The following is a 15178-nucleotide window of genomic DNA, read 5'->3' on the forward strand; positions in this document are numbered from 1 at the left end:
GTTCTGATGTAAGGGGGGAAATTAATAAGAGTAGGCTGATTAAAATATTATCCATCCTCCATAGTAGACACTCCTATATTGACATTTTAATCATTATACTTAATAACCACATAATTTACTGAAAATGAGTGTTCTTTATTTTAGCGTACAGAAAGTTGCAAGAAGCTGTGATGTAATTTGTAGTTTGCTGGAACTCTAATAGTGCATTGATTTCTCCTGACAAATAACCCCGCCTAAAGTTCGAGCTTGATATGTTATGCGGACTTGACTCAGTTTTGTTGATTTTAACTTGATTAAGACTTCTGAGAAACTGGATATATCACCTGCGACTACATATTTAGGCTGCTGTGGGGGGAAAAAACTGCAACAGTTTAAAAATGATGTGTTAAATGGTTTATAATTAATATCTAAAGCAAATACAAGTGTGACTTTTGAATTTGAAGGACATGGAAGGATTGTTGATTGTTTTAAAACATCTTGGAGACCTAAGCACAGATCTTCTGTGGATATGGTCTGGTTAAGAGCCGCCTGTCTCTTCATATAAATCCAGATAGGATTGATTAATTGATTGATGAGTCGGTAGATTGATACTTTATGCTAAAGGAAGGCCTTACTGAACTCTGTTTCTAATTTTAGCATTGTTTTGTATCTCATGTACGGAGCCAGTTAGAGGCTTCCATACTGGTATTATATTAACAGTTACTTGTGTTATATCACATAAAACTTTTGTTCAGTAATGCCTATTATTGAATAGCAATACAATCATTTCTACCAAGGCAGCACTGCTAATGCTGTCTATGCTACTACAACTACACCCAGTCATAGATATTCTACAACTGGTTGAACTAGCAATATGCACTATATTTCATTATATTGTCACAAGCTATCAAACCGACTGCAGTTTAGGTCATTCTAAAGCATTCAGCTCATTATCCAGGAGGAATATCAGCACCTCAAATATGACCTTGTGATAAACTACGGATGATTCTGGGCCAAAGTTTTCAAGTTTAATTACCTCGATATTCGATGGCGAACCCAGACATGCCCAGTGAGGCGTCAGATCTGAATGCCAGGAACAGACTGTTACCACTGCTCTCTATCCGCTCTGGGGCCTGGGTGCCTTGGAGACTTGCTAGTAGTGGTCCATTAGAGTCCTCACCCTCATAGATGTGCAGAAAGTCATAACTCGGCTCCATGTTGAAACTGGGGTAGAAAAACAAGAGAGAAAGGTTTAGATAGAGAAATGTAATGTTGTTATTGTGTGGACTGATGCTTTGTGTTTATTGTGTGTATGTGTGTGTGTGTGTGTGTGTGTGTGTGTGTGTGTGTGTGTGTGTGTGTGTGTGTGTGTGTGTGTGTGTGTGTGTGTGCGTGCATGCCTGCGTGTTCAAACTCCACAAACGATCAATGCAGTGATGCATTACAGTGAAATACCTCCTTAATTTAGCATCTTTAGAATTGGTTTGTTTTATCTCTGTCTTAATCGTTTGCTAATCTTCTTATTTTCACATTGATATATTTTCTGGAACTTCATCTTTTACAGAAAACTTTCTATGTCCGCTGTGATTTCATTTGACTGTTTCAATTTGAGATATTGTCTCACCCAAGAGCACATTTAGTGATATTTAAGGAAGCTAAAGAAATTCATGAGCACCTACAACGCCCAGTTATTCAGTGTTATTTCTATATCTTGTGCTTGTTTGTAAGAGGCGATAACATTGTGAATGTTAATCGTACCTTCTTTAGCATCTATATAACCAATGCAAATATATGTCCTACTGTTTTGATACCTGCCACACATTTAGGTGGCAGGTGGCAGGTGGCAATTATTATCAATGCACCTCTTAAGTTTAGTTGCTCCACCTTGACAGCTTCTCCTCAAGTCTTTGTACACAGATAAACACATTTGGTCCTCATAAGGATATAACTATCACTACATACACAGAACCATATGACTTCTTCAACATTTGCTTTCACAGTATGCACATGTATAATAGCTCTCTGGCACTGATGCAGAGGGGTTGTTCGAAAGTTATAGGAATAGTGTGTGTGTGTGTGTGTGTGTGTGTGTGTGTGTGTGTGTGTGTGTGTGTGTGTGTGTGTGTGTGTGTGTGTGTGTGTGTGTGTGTGTGTGTGTGTGTGTGCGCGCGCGCGTGTACGCGCGTGTACGTGTACATGCGTGACAGATCAAGAAGTTCAGAGAAGCAGTGAGATATAATATGAATGTCTCGGTATGGAAATAGTGATAAACTAGCAAACAATATAAACTATGGGTACCACAGGTAAGTAAAAACATTTTGCATTCATTCATTAAACATGGTCGTGATGCGAGACACAGGGGTGACAGTGTAATGGGAAGTTTATGTATTGTACAATATAGAGACACAACAATAAACTCAACATAGATGTGACGCTTTATAGTTAGACACATTTTTTTTTTTTTAAATTGGAAAGGACTTGTGAAACATATGGAATAATAATAGAATGATCAACCAAAGTTGAAATAGGTGCAAAGAGTGTTGGTCTGTAAGCCCCATGTTTTTATCAGGTGCAGAATGAGCTTAACAGCACCTAAGCTTCCTTTGCACTGACAAAGCATTAAATGATTCATGCTAATACCTTTTGCATTAGTAATACATTCTGAGTCTGAATGCTAAAGCTACTAAATGTCATAAAAAGAACATAAAGATCTCACTGAAAAGAAATGAGACAGCATCATAATCTCTCATGCCAGACGAGAGACAAGACATCAGTATCTTGACGCCAGACTTGAATGCAAATTAAAGGACAATCAAGCAAACTCGAAAAAGTCTCTTTTAAGCCATAAAATAGACCATTTGAAAAATGCTGTAATGCCACAAAAGTGTCAGTGTTCTCGTTACACGCAGACGAGCACATACTTTTTTTTTTTTTTTACTGGTTCTAAGCACTCACAACATTTCTAAAATGTGTCACTTGTTGGTTTATTTCACAAATAAAAAGCATTTTCAAGCGGGCACAGTGGTTATTTGGATGTGAATGCCCAAAATCTCAAAATGATTACTGACTTCACAAGAGGATCATGAATCAGTGTGAATTCAGAGACGGATCAAGACACTCATCAGTAACTAGGTCATAATGAAGTAGATTTTAGCTGAAGTTATGAAACACAATTACACAGTTAAAAGTAAATAAATAGCGACAATGAAATGATACACAAGATAAAAAAAACAACAACTAATATCTATATAACCTCATTAAATACAAAATAAATCTGTGTAACTGTTACAACAGAAGGGAATTATCTCCAGCTGAAAAATATGAAGCCAAAATTGGGTCATTTTTCTCCTTTGGCAATCTGGAGAAAGTCCGCTTTGCTTTTATCTCCATTGCTACATTTGAAGCTCCAGTCTTCACTTTAGCTTTAGTCATAAGCCCCTAACCACTCTAACTTGTGAAATATTCACCACTGAGACACAATCAAGACTTGAAATGTAAATAAACACTGTCCTATTACCAGAAGACAACACATGGAAATTGGCAGCAATTCCCATCATTCACACATGAATTTCACTTTCCCAATCAAGCTGAGAACGCTGTACGTGCCAACGAACTGCACAGATTTCCATATGTTTGTTCAAAATAGATTACTTCTTTATAGTCTATTTTGTATAAATACATTCACACATTAAAGCTGGGCAGGTCATTACCGAATGATCAACAATAAATTACAAAGGAAAAGACCCAAACAATGCAAATGCACATGCAAACATCTTCTCAGTGTCAATGGAGTCAGGGATATGTCCCAGTCAAGGTGAACAAAAATTCAAATGTGTCCTCCATTTATAGGACATGTTACATCTATGAGAGCTTTCAATGAATATAAACTTGCAAAAACACAATTTCGCCATAGATTAGTCATTTATTATAGAGGTGAATTCACTGTAGCCCTGTAGATAGATCCTGCATCTAAAAGAGTGTTTTCTCACTTACTGGTTTATTAGATTCTAAATGATCCTTCACTGCATGTTAATTTACATTATCTGAGCCTCCCTGAATATACTGACTATTTTTGATTTTGTGTCAGCCACAATGAGTCATGGAGTCTACACTGAAAATGAACAAACTTGTGAACAAAGTCTGAAGAGAATTATACATATTTTAATTCATGCCAGAGGTGAAACATATTTTACAAAAAGCTTTGGGGATCCCGTTCATCCCCCAGCTCTTTAAGTTTGCAATTTTTAATGTTTTCCCAGGTATTTGGACAAACTCATTAAAAATGTATAACACCAGTGAAATCACTGCTCTGCCCTGATGTGTCTGCTGCAGTGGCATCGCCTCAAAATTAGTAGAAAACACATCTTTGTTACTTTTTTGTCTATTTTGCTGTAGCATGATGCTGTGACTTTTTAAACAGCAAAATCTTAAATATCAAACAAGACTGAACGTCTGCACCATGAATCAATACATGTAACAATAAATGACTGTATAAATGGAGTAAAATCCATAATTTCAGTCAGCAGAGAATCATATTTTTGTTTCCCAGTAATTCATGGCAGATACACATTTTCTTTTGTAGCCTGAGTGCAAGAACTTTAATTAACACTGAATTATCATAAAACGGCTCGCTTGCTTTGATTTCTGTGTCGACTCTTTGTAACTATTCCAAAATAACTTGGGCAACCCTAAAACGTGTAAACACTTAGGTAGGTAACGCGGCTATTGTTTTAAGAGTAATAAATTTTTCTTTGTATTAGGTTTAAGAAGTTATTTCTGCAGTCACAAACCAAAACCACGCATATATTTTATAAACTCACATGCCAGGAAAAATGTATGTGTTCAATTGTTTGTAGATCGAGCACAGTGCCTCATCGAGGCATAGCCTACCTTTTGAATATTAGAGCAATGACAAAGTCAGGGTTGACTCTGATTCGCCAGTCACACTCTTTCCCAGGAGGGTAAGGCTGAGGGTAGTTAGGAGACAATATCACCCCAGAAGGACCACTGACGTTACCCCCGCAGGTCGCTGGAGGGAGGAGAAACAAACAACGACATGAACAGGAAGTGAGGGAGCGAGAGAGAGCAAGAGAGAGAGAGAGAGAGAGAGAAAGATGATTACACAGCAGTGGGATTGAGGTTATTTGGCCAGCGAAATCACCCCTGATTGACCACTCAAAAACCCCCCACAGGTAGGATGGGAGGAAACGAGTTAGTTAGTAATGGGAAGCATGGCAGAGGTTGGTTAGGAGTGAGAAAATTATTCCTGGTGGACCACTGATATTACCTCCACAGGTTGCTTCGGAGGGTGAAAGAGCAAAATAGAGATGGAGAGACTGTGAGATTTAGTTACAGAGTGTAGTGCTGGGGGTAGTTAGGAGAGAAAATCACCCCTGGCGGTCCTGTTATCCCACAACAAGCCAGAGAGAGGGAAAGGGATATTGGCAAGAGAGACAGAAAGATGCATTCAAGCAGCAATTTGGCAATGTGAAGGAAGAGTTTGAAGCATGTAGAGGTGTCTTGGGGGTGGCAGGTGGGTGTGAACAGATTATCAACAGTGAAATAGAGGTAAACAAAGGCATTAACAGTTGCAAATCACTCATAGAGAGACACACTTAAACACTCGAGTATCTTGCACAGTGTGGTGTAGTGTTGTGTGTGTTGAATCTTGGGAACGTTACAACACCGGGGAATCACCACCTGAGGTGAAAGCATGGACGATGGAAACACACGCTAAGCTGAGTGAAAATGGAGGGAGATTTAAGCCCTGCACTTTATCTGCTGTTGTGCAAACCGTGAGGTCACTGGCTCGGAGTCAAAGCCAATATAAGGACCACAGGGACTGAAGTTAAACATGGAGTTCCACAGGGTTCTGTCTTGGGTCCTATACTTTTCACATTATACATGCTTCCTGTAGGGAATATTATTCAAAACCTCTCCATTAACTTCCATTGTTATGCAGATGGCACACAAATCTATTCATCTATGAAAACAGACGGTACTAATCAACTAGAAGCTTGTCTTGAAGATATAAAGGCTTGGATGAGCCGTAATTTCCTGCGTCTGAACTCAGATAAATTATGAAATTATTTGGCCCAAAACATCTGAGAGAGAAATTATCTAAAGATATAGTAACAGTAGATGCTATTACTTTGTCCTCCAGTACCACTGTGAGGAACCTGGGAGTTATCTTTGACCAGGATTTATCCTTCAACTCCCACATTAAACAAATCTGCACGAGTGCCTTTTTTCACCTACGTAATAGTTCCAAAATTAGAAACATGCTGATTCAGAGTGATGCCGAAAAACTAATCCATGCATGTTACCTCCAGAGTAGACTATTGTAACTCCCTATTATCACAGTGTCCAAATAACTGCTTAAAAAGCATTCAATTGATTCAGCAAGAGTCTTGACAAGAACAAGACTGGCCCAACCGGCCAGCAGAAAGCCTCCACCTCTGAGTCTGGTTTCTGCAAAGGGTTTCTTCCTGTAAGAGGGAGTTTCTCCTTTCCACAGTCGCTCTGCTTGCTCTTGTGGATTAGATTGTTGGGTTTCTCTCAGTTAAAAGCACCTAGAAATGACTGTGTTGTATTTATTGCTATATAAATAAAGTTGAATTGAATTGAATTGCAAGGCAAACCCTTGTCTTTGTGACTTTGCTGGAGGACTTTCATGTTGTGGATACTCAAGAGAAGCAGCCCACATAAATTCAGCCTGTCTGACCATAAGGCAAATGTCCGTGATCCCTCGCTCTACGTAGGAGGAAGAACAACATGCTACGTGCTGTAGGAACTTTCATTGTTCAACCTCGTCTCTTCAGCTGGGTGTCACACTTAGATTAAAATGGCGGTACAATTTTGTCAATTTTCCCTGTTGATTTTCCTCATCTGTCTCCTGTGATTACCCTGACATGATAAGACATATGCTGAGCAAAACTGAGCTGCATGTAGCACTTAATCAGGGAAAATAACTTTTGTAAGACATACATTTCATCATCAGCCTACCATCAACAAAGCACAGGAAAATGTGTGATCATCCTTCAGGCATTTCTGGTGAATGTATTGGGAATTGTATGTTGCATGATGAGGAATACAAAAAGGCTTTTGCTGCAAATTTATTTTGTTGCACTGACTTTCCCATTGCTGCGTTCTGAGTGTTAAAAAAAAAAAATAATAAAAAATCACATAACGCATGTTACAGGGCGTCAAGTGACATAATCTCAAAGCTAGGCAGTAGCTTGGAAGAAAAATATGAGGAAAGGAAAACACATCTTGAAGTCAGGGAGTGAAAAATAGACTGCAGCAGAATGGTGTGAATGAAGTGTGGGATCTGATGCAGGATCTCGCCAGGATATAAGCAGCAGGTGGGCTCCATGATGGTAACAACGGAGGAAAGCGCAAACAATCTCTGGATTTTGACCCAATCAGGGCTACCTTGATCATTGTGCAGACCTTTTTATTTTATTTTACATTGACCATCTTCTCCTCCGAGTTCTATCTCCTCCATTACTCATCCAGTAGAGACACAGAGGTCAAATTGCAATTTGGGAAAGTTTTCCTGCATGTCTTGAATTTTTCTCCTTGGCTGTGCCAACAGTGCTCAGTGTGTATCCTAACCATAGCCTCATTAGCATCCGTTCAAATTCTCCTTGATCTTAAACGTAAAACTCCAATTCAATCCAGGGTCTGTCACAAGAGGAAATACCAAAACAAAACAAGGAAATACCAAAACAAAACAAAAAAAATGGTGTGTTATACAGCCATAAGATGTAATCCAATTTACCATTTATTCCTGATTTTTGGGGGGCATTTTAACATATAAGTCTGTACTGGCGATCTCAAGGTAATTATTTCAATATTATTCTATGATCACAGAGTACTGTACCTATACACGTGGGAGGGTCTGGTTGCCAATAGAATCTGTTATCCATTCGCACACATGTGATGGTGTCTTGGCCTTGCAGTTGGTAGCCCGGATCACACTGGAACGTCATGCTGTCACCTGGCTCCTTGCTGTCCCCGTAACGGGAACCATTCACAGGGATACCAGGGTCGTTGCAGGTCGTAGCTGTTGTGGCTAGAGAGTACAAGAAGTAAGAAAGAGAAGAACAGATGAATACTTCAATCAAACAGAAGAGTCAGTTCTGTATCTGCGGAAATATGCAGTGCATGTATAACAAAGCATAGAAAAGAAGCATTGATTATTACATTGGTTCTAAGGGGACCTTTAATAATCTGCTAACAAAAAAATATATAAATCTAATTGAAAATGAGACGTGGTTGCTCATAGAATGTGTTTTTTGCATTTGCTTTCTTGTCGTGTCTCTCTCAAGGCTCAAAAAGATGGTTAGTAAGGATATGTAGATTTATTTTATTTGCAGTGACTGCATCACAATCAGCGAGGACATATAGAGCTTTCCAAAAGATTGCTAAAATGCAATTAAAAGCAATACCTATAAAGGTTATGCATACCGAGTCAATTGATTCTTGCCATGTAATATAAATACTGTGTTGTAATGTAATGGAGTTCTACATTTGTTTACAAGGTCATTCATCAGACAATCATCAGTCAATAGTTTGGGATTTTCATATCTGGTTCTTATTCTGGGGCTCTGCTCTTTCATGGATTCACAAAAAAACGAAATACTAAATAGAAAATAGAAAAGCTAAAACTAATTTACCTGATTAGGTTTGACGACTGGGAACATACATGTCAGCTTTCGACTTCATACTATAAAATGTTTGTATAATTCAAGTGAGGAAAAACAGCAGGTAGACATTAAACTAAATCCTCAAGCTCCCATTTAAATAAATTGGTGTGGTGGTAAATAACATTTTCTTTGCTTCAGTAAATCAACATGGTGGTAAATATAAGGTGTCATTACCATAGTAATGGAACTGTGGGTTGATTAGCATGTTAGTGAGTGCAAATGTTTATTGTTTTAAATGTCGAGAGAGGAGGAAAAGAGTGAGAGATCCACCTGAGAGAGTGAGAGGCAAACAGCATTTGATGTGAATATTCATGACTGTCAATATGCATGTTTTAAAAAAGTTTTGACAAATATTGGTTGGAGTTTGTGTGTGTTTGTGCTTGTGGGTGTGTGTGTATGTGTGTGTGGGTCCATGTTGGTACATGAAGATGTATATGGAAAAAAAAGCACATGAAGCCATACATGCTGATGAGTGAATAATATGTTTATTCATGTGAGTGTTTCCATCACTTTGTTTTTATCTTTCTAGAGTCTGAAAACTGAAAGCGCATACCGACTGTAAATGATTGAGGACTTTTTTTCTTGAGGGTCAAGATGTGCATATAGAGCAAGTGTAATCTATAAACAACAACAACCTTAACTGCTTATAAGTATGTTAAAGTTGGGGTCAAGTATTGGGCTGGGATAAATGAGGGTGATTTGATTGGATTGATTTGACGTGCAAAGGGGAGTACTTGTTTATCTGTACTGGTGGAGATGCAAGTCATATTGCAAACTGACCCACAAGGACCTTCTGTATGTCACCATGGGTCTTGAATTGCGGGTACTTAAATATATAAATACAATTTACATTATGAGAATTGGTCTGACTAATGGCGCCGAAAATATAGTTCTTAAATTATTAAGATAAGCTGTTTTTGATGGACCTTTATGCTACTTGCCACCCTCTCTATCTCATAGTGCCTTTGGATGCACTGTGATACTATTGTAGATAAAAAAAGGGGTTATTGAACAATTATTTGTTCAGTAAGTGTTTTATAGTCATTGCTTCATATTGTCAATAAACCTGTGATGAAGCCTCACTCATTGTTTTTGTTTTCTCCTGAGCCACAGAAGTAAAACTGAGTCACAGATCTCCGGTGGGCTCCTTCACTACTTAATAAGCCAAAGTCCCCAAGAGATATATTAAATATCTCATTTGATTCTTTCATAAAAGGTTTGTCAGAAATCCCTTTAAAAGCAGCATGAATGTCGGATTAGTTATCTTATGGCCATTAAAAACGGGGGTTTATAAAATAACCAAGAAATTATATTGGTGATTAATGCTGAGTGGGTTGATTAGGTAATTTAGTTGCTAATTCAGTAATTGGTTTTTCTTCATGAATGAAACTGGGGATAAAGAAGGATAGACCACCCAAAGCAGTGATTTAGTAGGATCATGGCATTTCTGTGACGTTTTTTTGTCAGATACTGAAGGTTCTACTCTCTCATGAACGTTTGATACAGAGATTGACCTTTTGATGACTTTACGGACTGAATTTATATTGATTTTGTCACTGTACAATTGTCAAATATGCAGTGAGTGACTGCTTCTGTCTCCTTCTCCACGGTAACCTCAACATCTAGCAGTTACTCAAGATCACTGTGTGTTTTACATGCTGCTGAGTAGCACATGTCACAAAGGTGCGACACCTTGGTGAACCTTGTCTACAATTGGATGTTTGCACTGTGAAGTCCTGGAGTCCACTGCAATGAATACTATATGAGCACTGAAATCCATTCTGCCAATTCCTGGTAGTTTTAGAATTTCACATATCTAATAAATGCCCTTGGAGTTATGATAATGAACAGAATGTGTGACAAATCCAGGCAGCTGACAGGATGGGAATACAAAGGTTAAAGTACTTACTTGAAAACTGTATAGAAAACCCTTGCTTGCTGATGAAATAATCCGAATCAAACTGCAAGGTGAGTATGTTGAAGGTGGAATGGATATCTTCAGGTAATGCAGGGCCGGACCATTCTTTGAGCAGGATCCCACCATCTGATGGCCCGGACGGACCGTCCCAAACTCTCAGGATATCGTGGCCAACCTCAGTGTCAAAGACGATGAAGTGCAGGCTGAGAAAACACAGCAAACAGCAGTTTCACAAAAGGTCATATAAACATAAATGAATTGAAGCACGGCTGAGAGCAGACAGTCTGCACAAGCACACCAGAGTCCACAATGAGTTGAAAAACACAACAATGTCAAAATGACTGATGGTGGTGCTTTCCCCAACACAGCAGTGGCTCTGACAGTCAACATTTATCTCTTATTAGTGAATAAATTATTACTTGACACTCTTGTAAGTGTTTACCTCGATGGGTAATAAAATTAAAGGATGTGTGTATCATAACGTAAGTATCATAACTCTATCCAGACCCGAACAAATCTATCCAGACCCGAACAAATCATGCAGATGACTATATATATATATATATATATATATATATATATATATATATATATATATATATATATATAATATTGTATTTCTTTAGTTGTTTAACAATATCACAAAGACATCAAATAACAATTGCTCATTACGTTACGTATGCAAGCAAAAGCATCACAATTACCTGATTGTCTTGCCTGTATCAGCCTCTATGGTCCAGGTACAATGAAGGTTGTTGTCATATGGAGCAGGGTATCCTGGAGAGAGAATCCGTCCCGATACTGCTCCAGATATGTGACCTCCACACTCCGCTACAAGGACAGTAGATCAACAGATAGTCATTCTCCTCCTTTTATTTAGCTCTTTCGGCAATGAAAATGAAAATAACTCTATTCAGATAACTCTGTTTGATAATGTTAACCGAGTCAAGGGATGTGAATAAACCACAGGAGGTGGGAGACATGTATTTGACTGGACAGCTAAAACACTGAAGGAACACAGACTTAATTGATCACAGCATAAACCACCAGGACATCTATGCCATGTGATGTTAAAGCAAGGTAGCTACATATTTTAAGCACAGTAGTACAAAATGTAAGCATTTTACTCTCCTCAGAAAAAAGGAAACCCACTAAAATGGAGAGCGTGTTGGAGAATTAACTTTTTATGAGGTGATCTAACACCAAAAATAAATTGTGTAAAGCCACACTGCTTCACCTCTATTGTCATATTGGATTTAAGACCTTGACAACCCTGTTTAGCGCAGCGAATTAAACATAATGCGTGCATGCGCATTCTTCTTGCAAGATCTTCACTTAAGGGTGAAAGTGTTCAAAGTTTTTGTCAGTTCCTCCAAAGTGAAACCTGACCCCTGACCTGAGCTGGGAGAGGCTCGAATTATATTCTGTCCAATTCATTTGAGTTGTGGTCCATTCAACAGTCATGCCTCCTGGCTTTATGAGTTAGTATGCATGACATCTGAAGGGATCTGAATCTCTTTCTTCAAAGGAGAGTAGGTCAAAAAGGCAGCTATTTATCTTAGCCGTGGTGGCTGGCCAATAGGGTGAACGGACGACTCGTCCACAAAACTGTAACCCCAGACAACTCGTCCATGTGACTCCGGACAACTCCTCCACCACAAATTTTTTCAGCATTATTGATTTGAGGGATTTGATTTCAAAGTATATTTGACACATTTGGAAGGTGTATTAAGTACATTTGCCCACCGTGTGCACAAAGAAGACCATTGTCCATTCGTTGCGAGAAAGAAAGCCATATGATACTATACTAAATATATATGGACATATAGTAGATATATGAACAATATATAAAATATCAATTAGGAATAATATGTAAAAGTACATTGTACAGGATTTATTTTCTCAAGAAAATTCTGAACTCTCATCCGTGGACGAGTTGTCCTCTGAGGGTGCTGTCCGTGGACGAGTTGTCCTACAATCGGTCATTGGAGGGCGCCGCCCCCCCTGGTGGAAGCAAGATGAATGTAATTTTTTTTAAATGAAAAATATATTAATAAACTGTAATACTGTCGTCATGCCAACAAACTAACGATGGGCCCTGAACTGTATTCGCTTCATTTTCTACAGATAATCTTCAATAAAAGAGAGGATTTCTTGATTTCTCTCTCTCTAGTAGTCTGTGTGTGTGTGTGTGTGTGTGTGTGTGTGTGTGTGTGTGTGTGTGTGTGTGTGTGTGTGTGTGTGTGTGACCAACCAAGGGCACTGAGGAAAGCCACCCTGAGGAGGCGGGGTTTAGTAGAGATCTCACCAATTACTGTTTAACACCAGAGTGACATAAAATTAAACTAATCAGCGTTTTTTCGTGTCCGAGCCAGGGGCGCTTTTTAAATCGCCCCTGGCCAGACCTGCTCGGTGATTGGCTTAAAGTCCGTTCTGGTTTGTTCTCGCGTGTTTCTACGAGATGTTGAGATGAAGAAAACACGCAGTGAGTCTCTTGTTATCAACACTGTCACATCTCTTCTAATTTACTGGTCTGAAAGAAGAAATTCGCCTGAAAAGCTGCAGGTCAGGTTCAACTTTCTCCAGTTTAATTATTTTTAAATGCACACAAACGGAAACGTTTTCAGAATTTTGCAAATGTGTCCAGGTTTGTTTATGTTTCTAAATGTTTAGATATGCTCATATTTATTAATGACTGAAAATCTAAGAGCTTAAAAAAAGCGGTTTATTTTGCACTTTTTTTTTTTTTTAGGTTTCTTTCAAAGCATTCTAAAATGCTTTGAAAGAACTATAATATCTCATCACTGTGGCCTCTCTCGATCTAAAAAAGGCAAGATTGTTGTAATGTGGTTTATAAACGCACTGTATCTAAATCAAGTTAACATTGGCTGAAATCGAATAATAATGAAGAGCCCCACCTAAGAAATGTATCACCAGCCGCCACTGATCTTAAGATGTTTTGTATCTGTTCCTAATTAATGTGTGTCGTTAAATGACAATTATTATAGAAATCATCGTTCATATGAAATCGGTGCTTGAAATGATCTGTTGTGGACAAAACACAACTCAAGGGATAATACTGCTCTCAGTGTATTCTCTAAATTATGATTTGATTTGATGTCTCTCCAAAAAACTATATATCAAGAACTTAAAGATTTATTATGGCTTTTTACTGATCAAACATGTTGCACATATGTTTGTAGAACAGGCATGCATGTCCTCGACTGTGTTTGGATCGGGCCTGACTGCTCAGATTTCTTCATTTTTTTAATATATTTTAAAAAATAAAAAAAAGTGCCTAGAAATCAAACATTTTCCAATCAAGTGATATAATCTCCTTGCACAGATAAAAAGTGTTTGTATCACAGTTTGTACCCTTTTTGTTAGCTTAATTAACATTTCAGTTCGTCACTATATAAGGAGGCTTTTCTAGTTTGCTTTAAATTACATTTAGGTGTGAAGGTTGAGTTAAATGAAGATACATAAAAAAAAAAAAAAAAGAAACTTAAATCATTACATCAACCTTGAATTATCCCAGCTCCTGCGAAACAGTTTCAAGGTTGGTGAATACCTTTGATAACTGGTTTCCTCTAAGGATCTCCCTATATTGTTCAAATTTCAAGAAAAAAAAAAGTTTAATGCACCAGAGAGAAGTGGGATTTAGTGTTATTTTTATATTGTTTTCATTAGAGAGAAACATGGCAGAAAGCAGTGGGAAAGGCTGGGAGCAGATTTGAAGTCATCATTGTAGAACGCAGCACACATGAAGGACCGCTGAGCCAGGAGATCCCTGTTGATAAGGAACCCGTTTGCTATCGAGAAGGGATTTATAGCTGTGTGCACTGAGTGTTTGTATGACGTAAGCGGGTGCTAGGAGGAGAGTCCCACAATCCACAATACAATGACAACACACTGTCGTGTTGCCACGGGCAGAAGCACACAAATATGCATTTGCTGAATTGAAATACAAAAGGAGAGCCAGATATCCACACAATCACGAAAAAAGGCCAGGAACACTTGAAAACACTGACATTCAGTGATGCAAGGACATATACACATATGAAGTAACTGTTTCACTCCCTACTGATTAAAAATGAAAAAAAAAAAAAAAAAGACCTTGTTAAAAGGTAAGTAGTTCACAAATATGCAGGTAGAAATAGGAAGCAGTACAGAAACAGAAAAAAAAAAAGTTATATAGTAAGTGTGTGTCAACAGAAACTGCAATTTTCCAAGACAGGGAAAAAGAGGAACCCATATATATAAAGACAGTTACATTTACTGTATGAACACAGGAAGAGAGGCAATAGCAAAGAGGAGTCCCACAGCAAGAGAGAGAGAGAGAGAGAGAGAGAGAGAGAGAGAGAGAGAGAGAGAGAGAGAGAGAGAGAGAGAGAGAGAGAGAGAGAGAAGGGGGAGGGACTGTACGGAAGCAGCCTGAGGCAAAGCCATCTCCTGATCACCATGCTAATACTCTCAGATATGGGAGCGAGCCAGACAGTCAGAGAGGCAGAATGACAAACTCCCCAACAGACAGACAAATGCGAATGATGCAAAGGTATAAGGGTGTTTA

At 38.4% G+C, this 15178-nt stretch overlaps 1 protein-coding gene across 1 annotated transcript in view; it reads right to left on the reverse strand.

The window, feature by feature from the left end:
- LOC308106645 (CUB and sushi domain-containing protein 1-like) overlaps positions 1 to 15178 on the reverse strand; it is a gene marked incomplete at both ends in the record, with an annotated part of 411609 nt that overhangs the window by 86774 nt on the left and 309657 nt on the right. Inside the window, 5 exons of the mRNA XM_080458503.1 lie at positions 1016 to 1203; positions 4870 to 5008; positions 7865 to 8056; positions 10600 to 10811; positions 11313 to 11439. Coding sequence (XP_080314629.1) covers positions 1016 to 1203; positions 4870 to 5008; positions 7865 to 8056; positions 10600 to 10811; positions 11313 to 11439 — 858 coding nt within the window. The remainder of the gene's footprint in view (positions 1 to 1015; positions 1204 to 4869; positions 5009 to 7864; positions 8057 to 10599; positions 10812 to 11312; positions 11440 to 15178) is intronic.

Source organism: Lipophrys pholis, assembly GCF_963383615.2.
Source record: "Lipophrys pholis genome assembly, chromosome: 2".
Lineage (NCBI taxonomy): Eukaryota > Metazoa > Chordata > Actinopteri > Blenniiformes > Blenniidae > Lipophrys > Lipophrys pholis.